Source organism: Macrobrachium rosenbergii, chromosome 3 (assembly GCF_040412425.1).
Source record: "Macrobrachium rosenbergii isolate ZJJX-2024 chromosome 3, ASM4041242v1, whole genome shotgun sequence".
Lineage (NCBI taxonomy): Eukaryota > Metazoa > Arthropoda > Malacostraca > Decapoda > Palaemonidae > Macrobrachium > Macrobrachium rosenbergii.
The window spans coordinates 558,527-579,253 of NC_089743.1; the positions used below are offsets into that span (position 1 = coordinate 558,527).

At 39.5% G+C, this 20,727-nt stretch overlaps 1 protein-coding gene across 1 annotated transcript in view; it reads right to left on the minus strand.

The window, feature by feature from the left end:
• The window catches only part of eRF3 (eukaryotic translation release factor 3), a 252,916-nt gene that overhangs the window by 40,564 nt on the left and 191,625 nt on the right, over window positions 1-20,727 (minus strand). Inside the window, exon 7 of the mRNA XM_067126266.1 lies at window positions 12,038-12,211. Within this exon, the coding sequence (XP_066982367.1) occupies window positions 12,038-12,211 (174 nt within the window). The remainder of the gene's footprint in view (window positions 1-12,037; window positions 12,212-20,727) is intronic.

The following is a 20,727-nucleotide window of genomic DNA, read 5'->3' on the forward strand; positions in this document are numbered from 1 at the left end:
AGCCAAAAGCTGATTTAAAGACAAGGACTGAGAATGTCTCAAAAAGGTCAGGGGTCCTTATAAGTGGACTGTCGCGACACCTGTTGAAATCTGGGAGATCTTGAAGGCAAACAAAAAACCTAAAACTGCCCTGAATGCTTATCAGAAGGCCTGACATAAAAGATGGAGATGAAGACTTATGGCATGAAAAACAAGGCGAAATAGTAGCAGGACATCTTGCACTTGTGGGGTAGCACAAGCAACCACACTCTAGAGCTAAAAACTTGGTGCTGCACCACAGGTGACCTTGCTCTAAAATGAGAAACCTGGCACAGGACACAGGCAACCTTGCTCCATAACAAGAAACATGACATTTTTATGATAAAATAAAGTTTTACATATACTTACCAAGTAATTACATAGCTATTGGTTCCCTACGGCAGCTTAAAAATTCAAAACTCACGCTGTGGTACTGTTATCTTTAGTGTGTAGGTGACAATGTCCTGCCCACCATCCGGGATTCAAGAAAACAACCCAGCGGAGAGCTAAATTTGTTTTATGCTCTAATGTCCATGCAAGGGGAGGAGGGCAGGCTGTAATCATGTAATTACTTGGTAAGTATCATAAAAATGTCATTTTTAGATACTGTAAGTAACTTACCAAGTAATTACATAGCTGATTCCACATTGTTAGGAGGTGGGAAAGAGCATGGACATATTCTACTCCAAAACATTAAGTAAGTAATGAATTTGAAACAGAAAGGTTGCTAACATTGAATAAATGTTTGTTGTTTCCTTACCTGTTGAGAGAGCTGCTGCAGGTAGGTACTGTCTCGGGTCGGCACTTCTCTCAACTTGTAGTGAATGTGGCAGTATAGCCAAGGGTCACCACTACATTAGTGGGAACTTTGAAGCAGAGGAAGTACTCCGTATGCTGACAAAGTTTTAACAGATGCCCTTGCCCTGGGCAAAGACCAGAATACAAAATGACAACACTATCACCTACACCACAGAATAAAACCATAACCCAACCATTATCAAAAATAAAGTACGAACTGGTGGGTACTCCAGGTACAGTGTAACCCCCGGCTTCCCATCAACTCAAAACCTTTAGTCAAGGTGAGTGGATAGCAAAGGAACAGACAGATTCCCTATACTTCCCCTCCCAGCACCATGCCAGCCACGGATAAAGGTCCTAAAGTGCTACAATTTTCAAACACGGTTTCTATGTCCTTGAGGTAGTGTGAGGCGAATATGGACTTGCATCTCCAGAACATCGACTGCAGGACTGAGGAAAGAGACAAGTTGTGTTTAAAAGCGAGGGAAGTTGCGACTGCCCTAATTTCATGAGCCTTAACCTTAAGTAATAGAAAGACTTCTTCCTGGATCTGAGAGTGGGTTTCTAATATTAATTCTCTCAGAAAAAAGGATATGGCATTCTTGGAGAGCCGATGAACTGGGTTTCTTACAGAGCACCAGAGGTTGCTCGAAGGTCCTCTCATCTTTTCCATCCTCCGAAGATAGTACCTGAGGCACCTTACTTTCTTCTTCCTCAGGTCCTAAGATATCCATAAGGTTCTTGATGATGAAGGATCCAGGCCAGGGTTTAGAAGGGTCCCCATTCTTTGCAAGGAAACCAAGAGAAAGAGAGCAGACTACGTCCTCTTGTGCAAAACCTATTCTCTTGTCTATTGCCTGTAACTCACTAATACGTTTGGCAGTAGCGAGCGCCACTAAAAACAGTCTTTTTCGTGAGATTCCTGAGGGAAACAGAATGAAGAGGTTTGAATTGAGGACCTAAAAGCCACTTCAATAAACGTCTAAGTTCCAAGAGACCTTGGAAGAACTTTCTTTTCTTGGACGTATCAAAGGATTTGATCGAGTCGGTGATATCTTAATTAGAAGACAGATCCATTCCTCTGTGCTTAAAAACTGAGCTGAGCATCGACCTATACCCTTTGACGGTAGAGGTCGATAGCTTCCTCACAGACTCTAGGAATACCAAAAAGTCAGCTATTTGGCTTATAGATGTCTCGGAAGAAGAAACGTTATGGCGGCTACACCACCTTCTGAAGACTGCCCATTTTGATTGGTAGAGCTTTGTAGAAGAAGCTCGTCTGCATTTCGCAATTGCCTCTACAGCCTGTCTCGAAAACCCTTTTGCTCTGACAAGGCGCTTGACAGTCTGAAGCCTGTCAGGGCCAGAGTGGATAACCCTTGGTGGATCCTGAGAAAGTGGGGTTGTCTGAGCAAAGACCGTTTTTGTGGAAGGAGTCTTGGGTAGTCTACCAGGAGTCGAATCAAGTCTGGAAACCATTCTTGTTCAGCTAAAATGGGGCTCCAAGGATCATGGGGGTGTTCTGATACGTCGACAGCTTGTTGATTACTTTTCCTGATCATTCCGAAAGGAGGGAAGGCATACACATCTATGTCTGTCCAGTCCAAAAGCATGGCATCCGTGGTCCATGCTTGAGGATCCGGGACCGGAGAGCAAGAGAGAGGAAGATGGCGGTCACTTGACGTTGTGGCAAGATCCACTGTGGGTTTGCCACACAGTTTCCACAGGTTGTCGCAGACCCGATGGGTTTGCCACACAGTTTCCACAGGTTGTCGCAGACTATCGGGTCTAAGGTCTATTCAATCACGTTCATTCTCCCTTGAATGAACTGGGTGACAAGAGAGACTTGGTTCTTCTCTGCCCACAGGAGATCCCTTGCCGTCTTGTGCAGAGAGAAGGAATGAGTGCCCCCTTGTTTGTGAATGTAAGCAAGAGCCGTGGTGTTGTCCGTGTACTACAATCTTCTTGCCATGGACCAGATTCGAGAAGGACGAAGGCCCAAGTGAATTGCTCTCAGTTCCTTTACATTGATGCAAGAATTCTGTTGTACCGTAGTCCATGTTCTGGAGACTTCCCGGCCGTCCAGAAGGGTGCCCTAGTCTAGGTCAGAGGCATCTGAATAAAATAGAAGGTCTGGGCGCACTGGGAGAAGAGACTTCCCTTCCTGAAGTCTTTCTCCGCATGACCACCACCAGGGATCCTCTTTGATTTCCAACGTAATCGGGAAGATGAAAGAGTCTGGTTGGGTTTTTCTGCACCAATTCGCTTTGAGGAAAAACTGAAGGGGTCTCATGTGCAGTCTGCCTAGATTTACAAACTGCTCTACTGAAGCAAGGGTTCCCAGAAGAATCATCCACTTCACTGCCGAGCGGGAAGGAAGAGCAAGGAACTGACTGACAGTCTGAAGGCAGTTCTCGAATCTTTTGGGGGGTCAGAAAAGCCCAAAAAGTCTGAGAGCTCGGTATCATCCCTAAATAGGGAATCTCCTGAGTCGGTGTCAGAAGGGATTTCTTTTTGTTTATGAGAATGCCTAATTCCTATGTCTGGTTAAGAGTTCTTGTCAAGTCCTCCGCGCACTTTTCCTCCGATGACAGGCAGAGAAGCCAACTGTCTAGACATAAGTTGATGTTCATTCCCAGAAGGTGAAGCCAATTCCCCAGAGGAGCAAGGATTTGTGTGAAAACTTGAGGAGCCGTCGATAAGCCAAAGCACAGGGCTCAGAACTGTAGTATCCTGTCCTGAAAAACGAAGCATAGAATTTTCGTGAGTCTGGATGAACAGGGATGTGAAAACACGCATCATGCATATCCAGGGTGACCATCCAGTCCCCCTGTTGTACTGAGGACATGACTGAGTGAATGGTCTCCATATGAAACTTTGTCTTCAGTACAAACACAATCAAGGTGCTGACATCCAGAACGGGCCTCCAGCCCCCCGAGGCCTTCAGAACCACGAAAAAGGCGATTGTAGAAACCCTCTGAGTAGGGATCTAGCACTTCTTCCACTGCTCCTTTGGAAAGAAGGGATTCGACTTCTTGAGAGAGGGCCAAAAACTTCATGGAACCTTTTGAATACGCTGTCAAGGCGATTGGAGATGTAACTAAAGGAGGAGTCTTTATGAAAGGAATGGAGCAGCCCTCCTTGAGAACCTTGAATACCCAGGAGTCTGCTCCTCTGCTCTCCCATTCTTTCCAATAAAGTAGAAGTCTGGTTCCCACCTGGGCGCAGAGTACTTCTTGGGGTTGGATTTGAAGGAAGACCTCTTAGTGGACTTCATAGGAGATCGCAAGTTTGATCTACGTCAAGGCTGGGTCTTAGCTCTCCCTCCATGAAAGGGTTGACTGAAGAGGGGAGAATGATCTTGATGCGGAAGGCACAGGCCCCTTAGGACATCTTAGTGGACTGTGCCAACAAGTCAGAGGTGGACTTACTCTGCAAGTCCGAAAGAATCTCCTTCTCTGTGTGTTGAGGAAAGAGGTGAGACTTGTCTAAAGGAGCGAAAAGTAGAGCTGATTTCTGAGTCGGCAAGACTCCTTTTGAGGAAAACAAACACCAGAGCTCCCTCTTCTTCAGGATGCCCATAGAAAATAGGGAGGTGAGTTCTAAAGAGACATCTCTAATTGCTCTGTCTGAGAATGAAAGAACTCCTAGCCAATCGGAGGCAAAATCTTCAGCTAGATCTGAACAGTCTTCAATCTCCCTCGCTAGTGCCCCAATGGCCCAATCGAGGAAACTAAATATCTAAAACACCTTAAATACATTCTTGATAAGGTGGTCCGGTTCACCTGAGGAAAACATAATCTTGGCCGACAAAAAGGCCGTCCTACGAGATGAATCCACCAGACCAGAGAAGTTCCCTTGGGAGGAGGCAGGAACTCCTAAGGAAGGAGCTTCCCCGGTAGCATAGTAAGAGGATCTCATCTTCAAAGCGAAAGTTGCTTTGTCCTGTTCTCTCTTAGCAGCCACCCAGGCATGAACTTCGACAGTTTTCTACGAGGAGGAGGAAAAAACTAGCTTGGGTAACCTGGTACCTTCAGACGAATGCTTTTCCATGAGGAAGGTAGAAGCTGGAGAAGTAGGCGAAGCAGGCACGAAGAAATCAGGGAAATTATCCAGGAGGAAACGCAAAAGAGACAAGTAAGAAGAAGAGGGAACCGTATACTGAACAATCTCCTCCAAAGAGATAGGAGACAATGATTTATCCTTGGACTCTGGAGCAGAAGAGGATTTCTTCAAAAAACCCATAAGCGGTGCTTGAGTGGGGCTAAAGAATCTAATCTTCCTGGACCAATGAGGAAGACAGAATAACAGAAGAAGGTGCATGGGCTCCAGAATCAGAGGCTGGGAGTTCGGCTCTAGAGCGGAAGTCTGGCGCGAGACAGCAGGCACCGGGCGCTCATCAGTGGTATTCTGGCATGAGCGGCGGGCGAAGGGCGCTCATCAGCAGTACTCTGGCGCAAGGCGGCGGACGGCGGGCACTCATCAGCGACAGTCTGGCATGAGTTGGTGGGCGCTTGGCGTTCGGAAGAAGTCGGGCGCTTAGAACGCTTATAGCGCTCAGGACTATCTCTGAAGAAATGACAACAATGAGCAGGAGAATCAGGCTGGACCTGAAAACTGCAGGAAGGTTGTGGGCTAGTCTCCCTGTGCCTCTTGACAGCCAGAGGAGAAGAGTCACTAATATCCGCATGTCACTTGAGAGGGCGCAAAGAAGTAAAGCAGCGATATGGCTTCTTGTGCGCACTGGAAGATTCTGAATCAGAGGAAATTTGATGCATAGGAACGCCTTTCCAAAGGCATTTGGTCCAAGCCACGGAATGCACAACAGGCTCAACAGAGGGAGCGACTGCCCGTGGGCAAACCCTGCCAGCCTCCCTCGGACCTCTGGTATGTCTTCTCCCCGGTGTGGGGGAGCAGGACAGTGACCTTCATCTGGGAGCACTGATGGGACGGACAGCCACCTCCTCAATATTCATAACACTCTCACTTCTCACTGCACTATCAATACTTACATTTTTCTCCGTTAGAGATTTAATAGCTGATCCCATTTCCATAATAGTACTAGATAATACACTAAATTTCCGATTGAACCTAGATTTGAGGCTGGCAATGGCACTACGAGTGGAATCATGGAAACCTGGAACTGGAGTAGATGATAAAGTAGGAGGATTTAGGATAGGAGGAGGAGGAATTGGAGGGGTGGTAGTTCTGTCATCCCCTACATTTTCCAAAGGAATGGAATCTGCATTGGCCCTACTTTCAGCCCTAAAGGCTGCTTTCCTCTTCTTATCTCTTTCTAATTTCACTAGATGAGATTTCAAGGTTTTCCATCTTATCCTCCCAATCCTGACACTATGCAAGCATTATCCTTACTACATTCTTGCCCCCTACACTTAATGCATTTTGTATAAGAATCATATGAAAGCTTAGTTACCTTAGTTCTACAACCCTCAGAACAAAAGCGAACACTAGATGAACTGGAATCTGACATCATTAACTAAATAACCTAAAGTTAACTCGATTAACAATTCAACAATGGTAGCAAGCCACAAAGCAAAAATTCTGAATACTTCACCAAATTTGTGCAAAGTAAAAGCCGAAAAGCGAAGAAGCAGCTGCGTGAAAACTTCAGATGTTAACTGGAAGCCGGCAGAAAACGAACTGAGCTCTCCACTGGGTTGTTTCCTAGAGTCCCAGATGGTGAGCGGGACTTTGTCACCTACACACTAAGGATAACAGCGCCACCAGGCGAATTTTGAATTTTTAAGCTGCTGTAGGTTATGGAACCAATAGCTATGAAATTACTTGGTAAGTGACTCATATAAAACCAGTATTTCTCCCTAGGAGAAATACTGGAGAATACTGGAGAATATGCGGGCTTAGGCAGTGGCAGAACTCACCTCAAGTGCTTGTGAGAAGAGGAGGAGGAGACCAAAGGGAATAATTGCAATCATAACAGATAACTTTAATACCTGAAGAAACCACAACATCAGACACCCAACACAAAGATGTGTTGGCAAAACTGCCAAAAGAGGAAAACCGTGGTGCCATTGAAGCGCCTTTAACCAGTGAGAAAGGCTATCCCAGATAGGGACTATAAGAGTTTGTGGACTCCTGGAAGGCATAGGACCTAGAAGCAGCTCGCTGCTCTTTACCTATGACACCAACAATCAATCCAGCTGCACTATACTTAACCTACTATGCAAATCATCCAATTATCTAGCACCAACCTGCACTCAACTCCTGCCAGGTTGATCAGAAGAAGATGACAACAGGCACATACCACTTCAACATAGCTCTTCGTTGGGTGAGTCGATAGAGTTGTGGGCTAGCACTCACTAGGAGCGAGTTCAAGTCTCCGGCCGACTAATGAAGAGTTAGATGAATTTATTTCCGGTGATAGAAATCCATTACTCGCTACAATGTGGTTCGGATTCCACAATAAGCTGTAGGTCCCGTTGCTAAGTAACCAATTGGTTCTTAGCCACGTAAAATAAGTCTAATCCTTCTGGCCAGCCCTAGGAGAGCTGTTAATCAGCTCAGTGGTCTGGTAAAACTAAGGTATACTTAACTTTCTCTTCAACATACCCTGCATCTCCAGTAGGAAGAGAGTCACAGGGCATGACCAAGGTATAGCTAACTTAAGAGGGCATTGGCTCTATCTCTGCCACAGGAGGAAACCCAAATGATTAAAATGGGAGGGCAATGAACTTAACCAGCTGTTGTAAATAACATAAATATTTTCACTGTAGCCCTAAGACTAGCTACATCTGATTCCAACTTTCCAATCCTCATATCTTGAACTGTGTGGGGAGATTTACCCTGAGAAGGAGAAGGATTGTTATACAAAGGAGAAAGATGAGGAGAGCAACTATCCAACTGATCATGAACACTAAAAAAGGGTCTCACTCTTATTGCTTACTATTATGGCTGAGGTTTCCTAATCTATCAGCTTGCCTCTTCTTACATTTCAAATAACTATTCATGACACCAACATGCCAATTAACAAACTACATCACTCACTGGATGAACAACCATTGTATGGCACTTACCTTACAAATTCTATAAAGGATTTATCAATGTCTCCTTTGGCAGACATCCTAAATGGTCAACAAAGCCAATCCAATACAAACCAAAAAGATCCAGTTCAGCAACAAAATTTAAATAAACAACACTGTCCACCACTCCACATATCACAACAACAGATACAAACCTGAAAACATTAAGATGACAGAACCACAGATCACCCTGAAAGGGAGGGTGTTAATTGACAACAGAATATGATCATCTAAGTAAAAAGTTTTGTGTTTATACTCAGTCATCCTCCTGCTGACACATGACTTCATAGCTACCATAATAGAGAAGTATTAACCATTTCAAAAATTATTTTTTCGTGGAAAATTACAGAATTCTCTTTATCCAATAACATAAAGCCATCATTTAGACTTCATTTTTTGTATAATTAATTCTCTTTATCCACTAACATAAAGCTGTCATTTAGACTTTATTGCTTTTTAACCCTTTCCTGCCCAATTGACGTCATATTACGCAATAACCCCCTACCCCCCTTCTTGTCTGACTGAGCGTAATTGTACGTAAAATTTACCGACATTTTTCGTGACGTGTGGTAGGGGCAAATTTTTTTTTATTTTCGGACAGTTGGTGGTTTCCATAGGCTAAAGCATACCTTGGACCGTGTAACTCAGGCATCGATACGCCAGGCAAGCAGTGCCTATACTGCGCATGCGCAATTCCCTGGCATAGTAAATTTCCCACAATGAAATCAGCTGATCCTACCCACGTTTTCTCTCGTATCTTACATTTTTTTTTATAAAATTTAGGATTACATTATTGGAAACACTCTGTTTGGTATCCTCTATTTTCTATAAATTTTTTAGTTCCTCTACTGCGCATGGGCAAATCCATGGCGTAGTAAAATTCTCACAATGACATCAGCTGATCGCACCCACGCAGGCCTGACAGGCCACACTTCTGTCAGAGACCATGCATTTTAGGCTGGGTAAACACGTGTGGCTGTTTACATACAGCGACGCCAATCGAGAACAGTTTCCAACATGCTTTCGCAAAGTTTTTCTGGTAAAACTAGCGGAAATTTGTTAGTGCATCACATAAGAGATGTCTGGATTTTTAGGCAGGGCTCTGAATCTCATTTTTCATTATCATATATATCGATATTTAGAGAATTTTGTTGGCTTTCTCATAAAAAAATAATTCATTCACCCAACTGTTATAGCTTTTGAGCTACGAGCGATAATGTTGACAACGGTAACATTTTTTTGTTTGTTTCAACAGATTATAACGTCAAAATGAAACTGTTGCTGTTACCAAAGCCATTTTTCTTGACTCTCACTTTATTCCCTCAACCTTTCCTCTACATTTTTTATATTTACAAAAGTAATTTCTATGAAAAAAAATCCGAAGTAGGGCTCTTCAAAAAAATGTCTAGCGATATATTCTCACCTTATGCCTAAAAAAGGCTCTGTTTCTTACCCACTTTTCTATCAATTTTTCACCAACTGGACTTATTCGTTTTTTCATTTTTTTATATGTCGATATTTAGAGAATTTTCTTGGCTTTCTCATAAAAATAATTCATTCGAATTAACTGTTATAGTTTTTGAGCTACTAACAATAATGTTGACAACGGTAACATTTTTTTCGCTTCGATCAATTTATAACGTCAAAATGAAACTGTTGCCGTTACCAAAGCCATTTTTCTTGACTTTCCTTTATTCTTCAACTTTTCCTCTACTTTTTCGTATATTTACAAAGTAATTTCTATGAAAAATAACCGAGATAGGGCTCTTCAAAAAAAAAAATTTTCTTTGCGATAATTCTCACCATAGGCGGGCAGAGTGCTCTGTTTCTCACCCTCTTTTCTATCAATTTTTTCACCAACTGGACTTATTTGTTTTCCATTTTTATATGTCAATATTTAGGGAATTTTATTGGCTTTCTCATAAAAATTATTCATTCGCCTAACTGTTATAGCTTTTGAGCTCTTAAACGATAATGTTGACAACAGTAACATTTTTTCGTTTCAATCAAATTATAACGCCAAATGAAACTGTTGCCGTTACCAAAGCCATTTTTCTTGACTCTCACTTTATTCTACAACTTTTCCTCTACATTTTCGTATATTTACAAAGTAATTTCTATGAAAAATAACCGAGATAGGGCTCTTCAAAAAAACTTTTTCTAGCGATAATTCTCACCATCACTGGCAAATCGCTCTGTTTCTTACCCTCTTTTCTATAAATTTTTCACCAACTGAACTTATTTGTTTTTCATTGTTTTATATATCAATATTTAGAGAATTTTGTTGGCTTTTCAAAAAAATAATCCATTCGCCTAACTTTTATAGCTTTTGAGCTACTGAACGATAATGTTGACAACGGTAACATTTTTTTCGTTTCAATCAATTTATAACGTCAAATGAAACTGTTTGTCGTTACCAAAGCCATTTTTCTGACTCTCACATTATTCTTCAACTTTTCCTCTACATTTTCGTATATTTACAAAGTAATTTCTATGAAAAATAACCGAGATAGGCTCTTCAAAAAATCTTTTTCTAGCGATAATTCTCACCATAGGAGGCAGAGCGCTCTGTTTCTTCCCCTTTTTTCTATCAATTTTTTCACCAGCTGGACTTATTCGTTTTCCATTCTTTTATATGTCGATATTTAGAGAATTTTGTTGGCTTTCTCATAAAAAATAATTCATTCGCCTGACATTCATAGTTTTTGGGTTACGAACGAAAATATGAAAATAAATAAAGATTTTTTTTTTTCGTGCAATAACTCACATTTTTTTGTATTTAGAGGGCTGGGACTCTTATTCTGACTATTCCACCATAAAATATAAACATTTAGAAAAAAAGGACAGCAAAATGAACGTTGTTGGCATAAAATTTATATTTTTGCTGAATTTTCGAAATAATTATTTTTTAGCACTGTCGAAGCGCTCCCAGACACATCTAGGCTCATGTGCCTCAGTGATGTGATAACTATACAGATATGAAAGGGTTAATCATATTTTGATGAGGAACAACTATTCAGATTAAAAATGACACCATAACCAGTTTTCTATTTAAAAAAAGTAAATCTGGGATAGACAAGATGCTAGATTGAGTAAAACTTAGTAGGGTAACAGCACCGAGGTAGATGCTGAAGAAATTTTTAAAACTGATAGAATAAAATGGAGAGGAAAGGAAGAAATTTAATGCCAGCTTAGGATTCATGGAAAGGAAGCAAAGGAAAACCTACTGAAAAGAAAGTGGTTAAGTGGGTACTAGGAAAAAGATGTGTAGATTAACTTGATACCTGTGTAAGGTGACCAGGTTTTACCTCTTCTAGGCTTTCTACTTGACGGTGTCCTCATCCTTTCTTTGTTCCCAACTTACTTCTCTGAAATATTTAATTCACAAAAAATTCCTTACCCTTTCTGAACTGTTAAGTACACAAGGTAAGAAATTTTTTATGCCTGAAAATTTCAAGAGAAAGGAGGAGGATAAGGACAATGTGGTGGTTGAAGTAGAAGCCTTAAAAGAAGCAAAAGTTTCATCACCTTACACATACAATAGCACCAACAGCCTCATGGAACAAAGAGAGTTTTAAGACTACTAAAAAGGAATATCCAACCTAGAGGTAAATCAAACGTGTGATGAGTAGATAAGGCCTGTACTATGCAGAAAGCATGCACTTACAAAGAAAATGGAGAGACTGAACAGGAGTTCCTAAAAACTATAAAGATTTATGACAGAAGTGCACTGGGGAGGTCATAAAACACAGCAAACTGCTAAGAGATTAGATTAGGTGTCCAGAGCCTGAAAATAGATCTTGATGACAGATATACTAAGATTTGATGAAGACAGCAGAACAACTTGTCAAAAAGTTTGCAAATATCACAATCAAAAGATGACCCAAAAAACATCAAGTATACAGATGAAGCCCTACGATAGATAGAAATTCAGGCCCTAGTATACAAAAAACACTACATGAGTGAAGAAACTGTCTAACAATATTAAGGCAAAACACAGGATAAGAAAATTTACTGATGGTTAATGGCAAAACCAATTACAACATTATTGTCACGATGTCTTTAATTCAAATAATTTATGTTGCATTCTGAAGTAATTCTACTGCTGATGTCAATACAGATTCATTCTATTTTATAATAACTCTTAGTACATTACATCATACCTGAGCATCAAATATCCGTCCAGTTTTACAGGGGTTGTTTGGATCACAGATAACAAATCCGGGTGCAACATCTGCTTCTTCTACACCACGGAGCTTAACCTTAACATTTTCGCCACATCTAACAGCATTTGTTTCATCATCATTTCTCCACAATGTATCAACTGTTACAGGAGTCTGAAAAACAAATGATCATGATAATTATCTAACCTACTCTTATTATTATTATTATTATTATTATTATTATTATTATTATTATTATTACTGTAAACCATGAAGTCCCACTTTTACTTTCATACAGCTCACCAAAGGATTTTATTTGTATGAGAGGTACAGAGTATAAAAGTTTCAAACTGGACTGCTAGATGTGAAAATGAAAGCAAACACACACAAAATAGATATGCAGAAAGGTGTCGTCTTACAACAGGAGCAACTTACGACAATCTGCATTTACAACAGTAGCTAAAATTAAAATTATGAAAATAAGAAAAATACTTTTAAAAAATTATAAATATTTACAAATACCATGAAGCAGGCAGCCCTTAAGGGCAGCAGTCCCAGCAATGCATGCAATGCAGTCCAGACACACTATCAAACTTGTATATCCAGCAAGGCCTATGACCATACAATTAAACAATTAAAGAATGTGTGGCTAAGTTGTATGGACTGACTAACAGCTTGATATTCCTCCATCTATAATGTTTATGTCGAAGATCTCAGATGCATACTACCATTTAATTGTTCACCAGCTGCAGTCTCCATCAGTGCCCAATCAAACGTGTTTGATAGTCTGTGGCCTGCTTACACACATGTACAAGCACACGTCTCCTGCTTTCATTTCTATCTTTCAACACTGTCTTATGCTAGTATTAGTCCTGAGAACAATAGCTGTCACTTGCACTTCATCTACTGTTTAAAAAGTTTTTATTAACCAACAGTATGTTGATAGAAAGGACACTTTCACTATCAACAATTCAGCCAGCCAAAAAAGCAACAAAGGCTATCTACTTGGAATTAAAACTGAACGTGATTAATCAACATGAAGGAAGGAAAAGAATAAGCACGATAGCATGTGACCTAAAACTTCCACATTCAACTTTGCCGACCACTCTTAAGAATCAATAATGAATACATGAAGCTGTTAAAAGGCAAGGACCAAGCCAAAAATGGAAGTTATTAATATTGTGGATAAAAGACCAAATTAAAAAACGAACACCATAAGCCTTATTACCGTCCAAGCAAAAGCTACAAGTCTGTTTCAGACCCTTAAGGAACGTGCAGGTGATAACTATCAACAACAATTCGTCGCAAGTACTGGATGGTTCAAAAGATTCAGTTTGCATAATGTTCGGGTAACAAGAGAGGCAATGGGAAAGTTTGTTGATAGTTTTCATGATTTTGCAAGATTATTATTATTATATTATTATTATTATTATTATTATTATTAGTCAGAAGATGAAACCTATTCATATGGAAAAAGCCCAGAGGGGCCACTGACTTGAAATTCAAGCTTCCAAAAAATATGGTGTTCATTAGGATGAAGTAAGAGAAGGTGAAGGGAAAATACATAAAGAGGAGATCCCACTTATTAAAAAAATTAATTATATTAATAAAATATTAATATGCAAGGCAAATAGTATTTGGGTAGTAATGCACTGCATCTTCGCTTGAACTTCTTTAGTTCCAACTGCACAACATCCTCTGGGAGACTGTTCCACAGTCCACCAGTGTGAGGAATAAAGGACCTCTGGAACTGAGAAGTTTGACAGCGATGCACATTTACTGCGTATTGGTACTGATGTTCAGTGAACCTGCTTGCTCTCAGCAGGTAAAGCGGATCACGGATCAATTGTGAACGTGAAAGATCTCTGTTGAAATAGAACTTAAGAAAAAGTGACAAACAAAGAGACCATCTGTCAATGGTTCCAGTCATAACTGCTACTATTAGGAAACAGAAAACTACCACCACGAACCACTCTAAGAGATAAATTTCTAGCAGAAGCAGAAATCCATACTGGAGAACAGTATTCTATTAAAGGAACCACAAATGACCTAAAACAGGTTGCACTGATTTTATCACTGTTATAAATATATGAAGCCTTCCCAACAATAACTTTCATGCGGCATTTGCTGAAACTTTCATTACATTTCCCAAAAGTTAGATGTGTCAAAAGTCCCACCTAGAATAGGTAAAGCTTCACACTCAATCAGCAAAGTTCCATCTATTGGAAAGGGAGGATGGGGCAGGAAATTGTACGAGATCTGCTAATCAATGGTGTTTTCGTTTTACTGGAGTTCAGCCTCATACCCCACCGACTACACTACTCACTCATCCTGTCCATGTCCCTACTGAGGCTGAGGGCAGCTTCACTTCTCATAAATGAAGACTAGTACACCCACTACTGTTGCATCATCGGCATACTGAACAATCTTGTTTTCCAGACCAAATACCATATCACTTGTATACACTAAAAATAACAGTGGACAAAGAACACTACCCTGTGAAACTCCAGACAAAATAGGTCTTGGTTCATTAAAGATCCCGTCCACAGTAACTCACAGCTGCCTACCTGTAAGGAAATCTTGAAGTAATCCTAAAACATATCCACCCAATCCAAGATTCTGAAGTTTATAAATATGGGGTGTGATTTACTAAATCCAAAGCAGCATTAAGACCTATCTGAATTACTCTGCACTCAAAACCCCTACCAAGATTCCCTTGCAAATTGCAAGTCAAGTCTAAAAGAGCATGCAAAACTATGAGGTTATAACCAATCTTAAAATAAAAAAAAAAAACATTAAATGTAAAAACATAAATATATCCAAATGTATATCCTCCACAGAATACGCAAACATCGTAAAAATGTTTTGTAACATTATGATCAAACAAAAATCGGTTGAGATCACACTAAAGTTCAGTAATGGTAAAGTATCTTCCAATATGTACTGAATTATGATGGTGTGATGTTCATGCAAGTCAACTGATATAAGGTAAAATGATTTTATTTTGGGCACTTTTATCACTGGCTTACCATCGAAGCATATGAAACAAGGATGTAAATGTATGGTAATTTACAAACATTGAGATGAACTGAAAACTTTATCAGTGAAATGGAATACATCAACAGTGATGCAATATTTTTTCTTTGTACTGTAAATACATAAGTATGATACCCAGTTAACACTTTCCTGTCCAATTGACGCAATACCCCCCTACCCCCGTTCTTTTCTGACTGACGTAATTTTACGTAAAATTTACCGACATTTTTCGTACGTGTGGTAGGGGTAAATTTTTTTTATTTTCGGACAGTTAGTGGTTTCCATAGGCTAAAGCATACCTTGGACCATGTAACTCAGGCATCAATAAGCCAGGCAAGCAGTTCCTATACTGCGCATGCACAAATCCCTGGCATAGTAAATTTCTCACAATGAAATCAGCTGATCCTACCCACGCTTCTCTCTCGTATCTTTTTTTTTTTATAAAATGTAGGATTACATTATTGGAAACAAAGTACCCTCTTTTCTATAAATTTTTAAGTTCCTCTACTGTGCATGCGCAAATCCATGGCGTAGTAAAATTCTCACAATGACATCAGCTGATCCCACCCACGCAGGCCTGACAGGCTACACTTCTGTCAGAGACCATGCGTACGAAGTTGGGTAAACATGTGTGGCTGTTTACATACAGTAACGTCAATCGAGAACGGTTTCCAACATGCTTTCGCAAAGTTTTTACGGTAAAACTAGCGGAAAACGCGTTAGTGCATCACATAAGAGACGTCTGGATTTTAGGCAGGGCTCTGAATCTCAATTTTCATTATTATATATATCGATATTTAGAGAATTTTGTTCGCTTTCTCATAAAAAATAATTCATTCGCCTAACTGTTATAGCTTTTGAGCTACGTACGATAATGCTGACAACGGTAACATTTTTTTTCGTTTCGAACAGCTTATAACGTCAAAATGAAACTGTTGCCGTTACCAAAGCCATTTTTCTTGGCTCTCACTTTATTCCTCAACCTTTCCTCTACATTTTTGTATATTTACAAAGTAATTTCTATGAAAAATATCCGAGCTAGGGTTCTTAAAAAAAAAATGTCTAGCGATAATTCCCACCGTATGCCGGGCAGCGCGCTCTGTTTCTTACCCTATTTTCTATCAATTTTTCACCAACTGGACTTATTCATTTTTCATTCTTTTATATGTCGATATTTAGAGAATTTTCTTGGCTTTCTCATAAAAAATAAGTCATTTGCCTAACTGTTATTTTTGAGCTACGAACAATAATGTTGACAACGGTAACTTTTTTTTTCGTTGATCAACTTATAACGTCAAAATGATACTGTTGCCATTACCAAAGCCATTTTTCTTAACTCTCCCTTTATTCTTCAACTTTTCCTCTACATTTTCGTATATTTACAAAGTAATTTCTATGAAAAAATATCGGAGATAGGGTTCTTCAAAAAAATTTTTTTGCGATAATTCTCACCATACGCTGGGCAGAGCGCTCTGTTTCTTACCCTATTTTCTATCAATTTTTCACCAACTGGACTTATTCATTTTTCATTGTTTTATATGTCAATATTTAGAGAATTGTGTTGGCTTTTTCATAAAAATAATTCATTTGCCTAACTGTTATTTTTTGAGCTATGAACGATAATGTTGACAACAGTAAATTTTTTTTTCGTTTTGATCAACTTATAACGCCAAATGGAACTGTTGCCATTACCAAAGCCATTTTTCTTAACTCTCCCTTTATTCTTCAACTTTTCCTCTACATTTTCGTATATTTACAAAGTAATTTCTATGAAAAATAACGAGATAGGGCTCTTAAAAAAAATTTTTTCTAGCGATAATTTCACCATAGGCCGGGCAGAGCGCTCTGTCTCACCCTCTTTTCTATCAATTTTTTCACCAACTGGACTTATTCGTTTTCCATTGTTTTATATGTCAATATTTAGGGAGTTTTGTTGGCTTTCTCATAAAAAATAATTCATTCATCTGACTTTCATAGTTTTTGGGTTACGAACAAAAATATAAAAATAAGAATTTTTTTTTTCGTTAAATAACTCACATTTTTTCATATTTAGAGGGCTGGGACTCTTATTCTGACTATTCCACCATGAAATATAAACATTTAGAAAAAAAGGACAGCAAAATGAACGTTGTTGGCATAAAATTTCTATTTTTGCTGAATTTTCTAAATAATTATTTTTTCGCACTATCGAGCGCTCCCAGATACATTGGGGCTCATGTACCCTCAGTGATGTGATAACTAAACCGATAGGAAAGGGTTAAAACTATAACTATAAACATGCGTATAGTTATACAGTAAATGTTTGCCAATAACCAAGACAAAACTCATGAAGAATGTTGCATTAATGTATGTTTTAAATCAACATTTCACTATTGAAAACTCTGAAGTGGCGATCGTGCGGGTAGGATGTGTCTGTGAAGTGCTCTGTGTGCAGTGCCTGACTTGCGTGATGTTCAAAGGGAATACGAAGAGGAGGAAGGAAAGAGAGAAAATAAGTACTGTAGAAATTAAATCAAGTAAAGGGAAGATCAAACTATCATATGAACATTATCTCATAATTATCGGAGCAGCCTGTAAAGGAACTATCAAGAAAATACTGGAGAAGGATGAGTCAACCCAAACCGAGAGTGTCAACAACCTGCGGACATTGCTCTGGAGAAGTTGATGATGAAGGAGTTCCTTCATCATCAACTTCTCTGAAATGTGAAATGTGTGACACATGGTTTCATTATCAATGCTCGGGTATAGAGGCCAGATACACACCCTTACTTTGTAGTGATAACATATTGTACATCTGTAATAATTGCAAGAGGCCTGAACAAAGAATACACAAACAACTAATTGAAGATGAAGATGATAAAGATGTAAAGACCATGAAAAACATGGATAAAACTTATGCTGAATCACTAAAGACAAAAAAAGTACTTCTGATCAAATCTACAAACAAAGAGAGCACAGCAGCAAATGAAAAGAGACAAATTATGAGTAAAATAACGACACCAGTTGAACAGGTTAAAACAACATGAGATGGGCACTTATTTGTACGATTTCCAGACAGGAAAACTTAGAAAAGGCAAAAATGGACATTCACGAAATCAGCAATATATCAGTAAATGAGACGGGTAAACTTGAACCCAAAATAATAGTAGTCTATGTCCCGAAGGATGAAGATGACATTGTCGATAACATTGTGGAGGAAAATCCATGGATAGGCAGCCTCATTTCTGAAAATGACAACCTGAAAATTGTAAAGGAAATGATAGCCAAAGATGACACATATAAACACTGTATCATGAAATGCACACCACAAATACGAAAGGCTATCTATGACAGAGGAGACAAATTGTGCACACTGTATAGCAGTTGCAAAGTATTCGACTGTTACATGCCCTATCAGTGCTGTAAATGTCAGGAATTTGGTCACAGCGCAGCAAACTGTAAAAATAACCAAGCTAGCAACATCTCCAAGTGTCAAAATTGTGTAAAGAAAGGTCATAGTGATACTAAACATAAAATATATGATGGCAATAAGTGCACTGCACTGCACACTATATAAAGAATATATAAGCGTCAAAGCTGAAAAATAATAAGGAGGATCATGGCTTTGAATATTAATCTATGCAATTTAATAAGAAAGCAAATTAAAAAAAAAAAAAAAAAAAAAAAAAAAAAAAGAACTAAAGACCCTCCTATCCTGCAAGAGCTATGACCCTGACAAGAAAACACAAAGACAATTATAAAATATGTAAGGAGCACCTTATTTTGAAAACGTACAAGGGCCCGCCGAAGAGGGAATTATCCCTGTGGAGGGCTGTACATAAAACCAAACAAAGTGAAACTATGAATGTGAACATTCTATCCGAGATGAAATATCAAGTGATGAAATATTCTTTGTGTGTTGTTATATATATGATAACAAGAGTCCACTAAAAAACAAAAAAAGCTAAAGGGTGAAGGGTGATGTCAATATTGATGAAATGCCATATGTAGATGTAAACACACAAACACACAGGCACACAAGGAAACCTTCCATGATATAATGAAGTGAAATAAAAACCATTAATTCCAATAAAACAGAAAATTATTTACTACTTTTTTAGTAGTGTTCTTAAAATGAATTTGCTTTGGGCAGTCATCAGTGAGAAATGAGACACTAAAGATGTAAACACAGGGTGTTTTACACAGTTTCCATGATATGGCAAAATAAGAAATCAGTGATCATAATAAAACAGAAGATTAATGATAACCTCTAAAATAATGTTCTTAAAAGCAGCATACAGGCAGTCCCCAGTCATCGGTGATCCGGTTTTACAGCGCTTGTCTAGTGACGACAACTACTGGTTTTCTGGCACCAATATACACCAATCTCCAGTTATCAGCACCAATCCCCGGTTATTGGCACCGATAACCAGATATCTGCGCCAATAACCAGGGATCGGAACTATTATTGCCGATTTTTGGTTATCATCATGCTGTCAGGAATGGCAACCCCGCCGGTAATCAGGGACTGTCTGTACTGAAAGAGCCTTGTCTACAGCGCATGATGCAATGGTTGTAATTCAGGGTACAAAAACTCTGTGAATACAAAAGGAAAAATGACATTTTTATGATAAAATGAAGTTTCATTATACTTAGCAAAACACTGTAAAAGCTTTAATCTCTTAAATTTCCACACGTCCGATATATATTTTTTCAAACTTTGTTTGGAACGCTGATATAATTGGCGGGAGACCCAGCCCAACCGGGTGCTGGTGGGGGGGAGTGGAAGGAGACTCACCCAGTAAACAGCTCCAGTTTCAATCTCGGTATACATAATAACTGATAGCCTGAGATAACGCCTCCCCCTGCGGGGAGGAGGAGGCCTAAGTTACAGAGTTTTGGTAAGTATAATGAAACTTCATTTTATCAAAAATGTCATTTTCATTATAATGCCTTACCAAAACACTGTAAAAGCTGATTCCACATTTAAGGTGGAGGGCAGGGGATGAGGTATCAGTTATCGAAAGGTTACACATCATAAAAAGGGACAAACTCTAAACATGGGCATCATTTGGATCCCTACCAATAAAGAGGCAGGTGTCTCCTTACCTGGTAGATGGGCTTTTGCAGGGAGGTACTGCTACTGGTTGAAGCTCCACTACCTGCAGAGGCACTGGGCGTAAGCACTCCTAGCTACTCTGCTCCATAACAGCCCTAGTAGTCAGGGAAGTACACCGCTGACTAAGACAAGGGGTATGACTTTCCTTTGCTCTTGCCCTGAGCAATTGGAAAGCAACCAGACTGAAAACGGGCCTCACCGGCTAACCTAACACTAGTTAAAAACAAAACATCCCCCATCTCTATACCCTCTATAGCTAAAACTAGATTGGAGGGTACTCCAGGTGAACTGAACACCCCCAGCTTCCCTTTAACTCAGCAACCATAAAATCACCAGGAGAAGGTAAGATAAAGAACCTACCCCCCTAGTGTGTTCCCCCTAAAACCAAGCCAGCTATAGATACAGGACCTAACGCAAACAGGTCCTGGTACGCAACTTCAACCTCCCTAAGGTAGTGAGACGCAAACACTGATTTCAATCTCCAGAAGGTGCTCTGTGTGATCTGCGAGAGACTTATTACGACGGAAAGCCACTGAAGTTGCTATTGAACGCACTT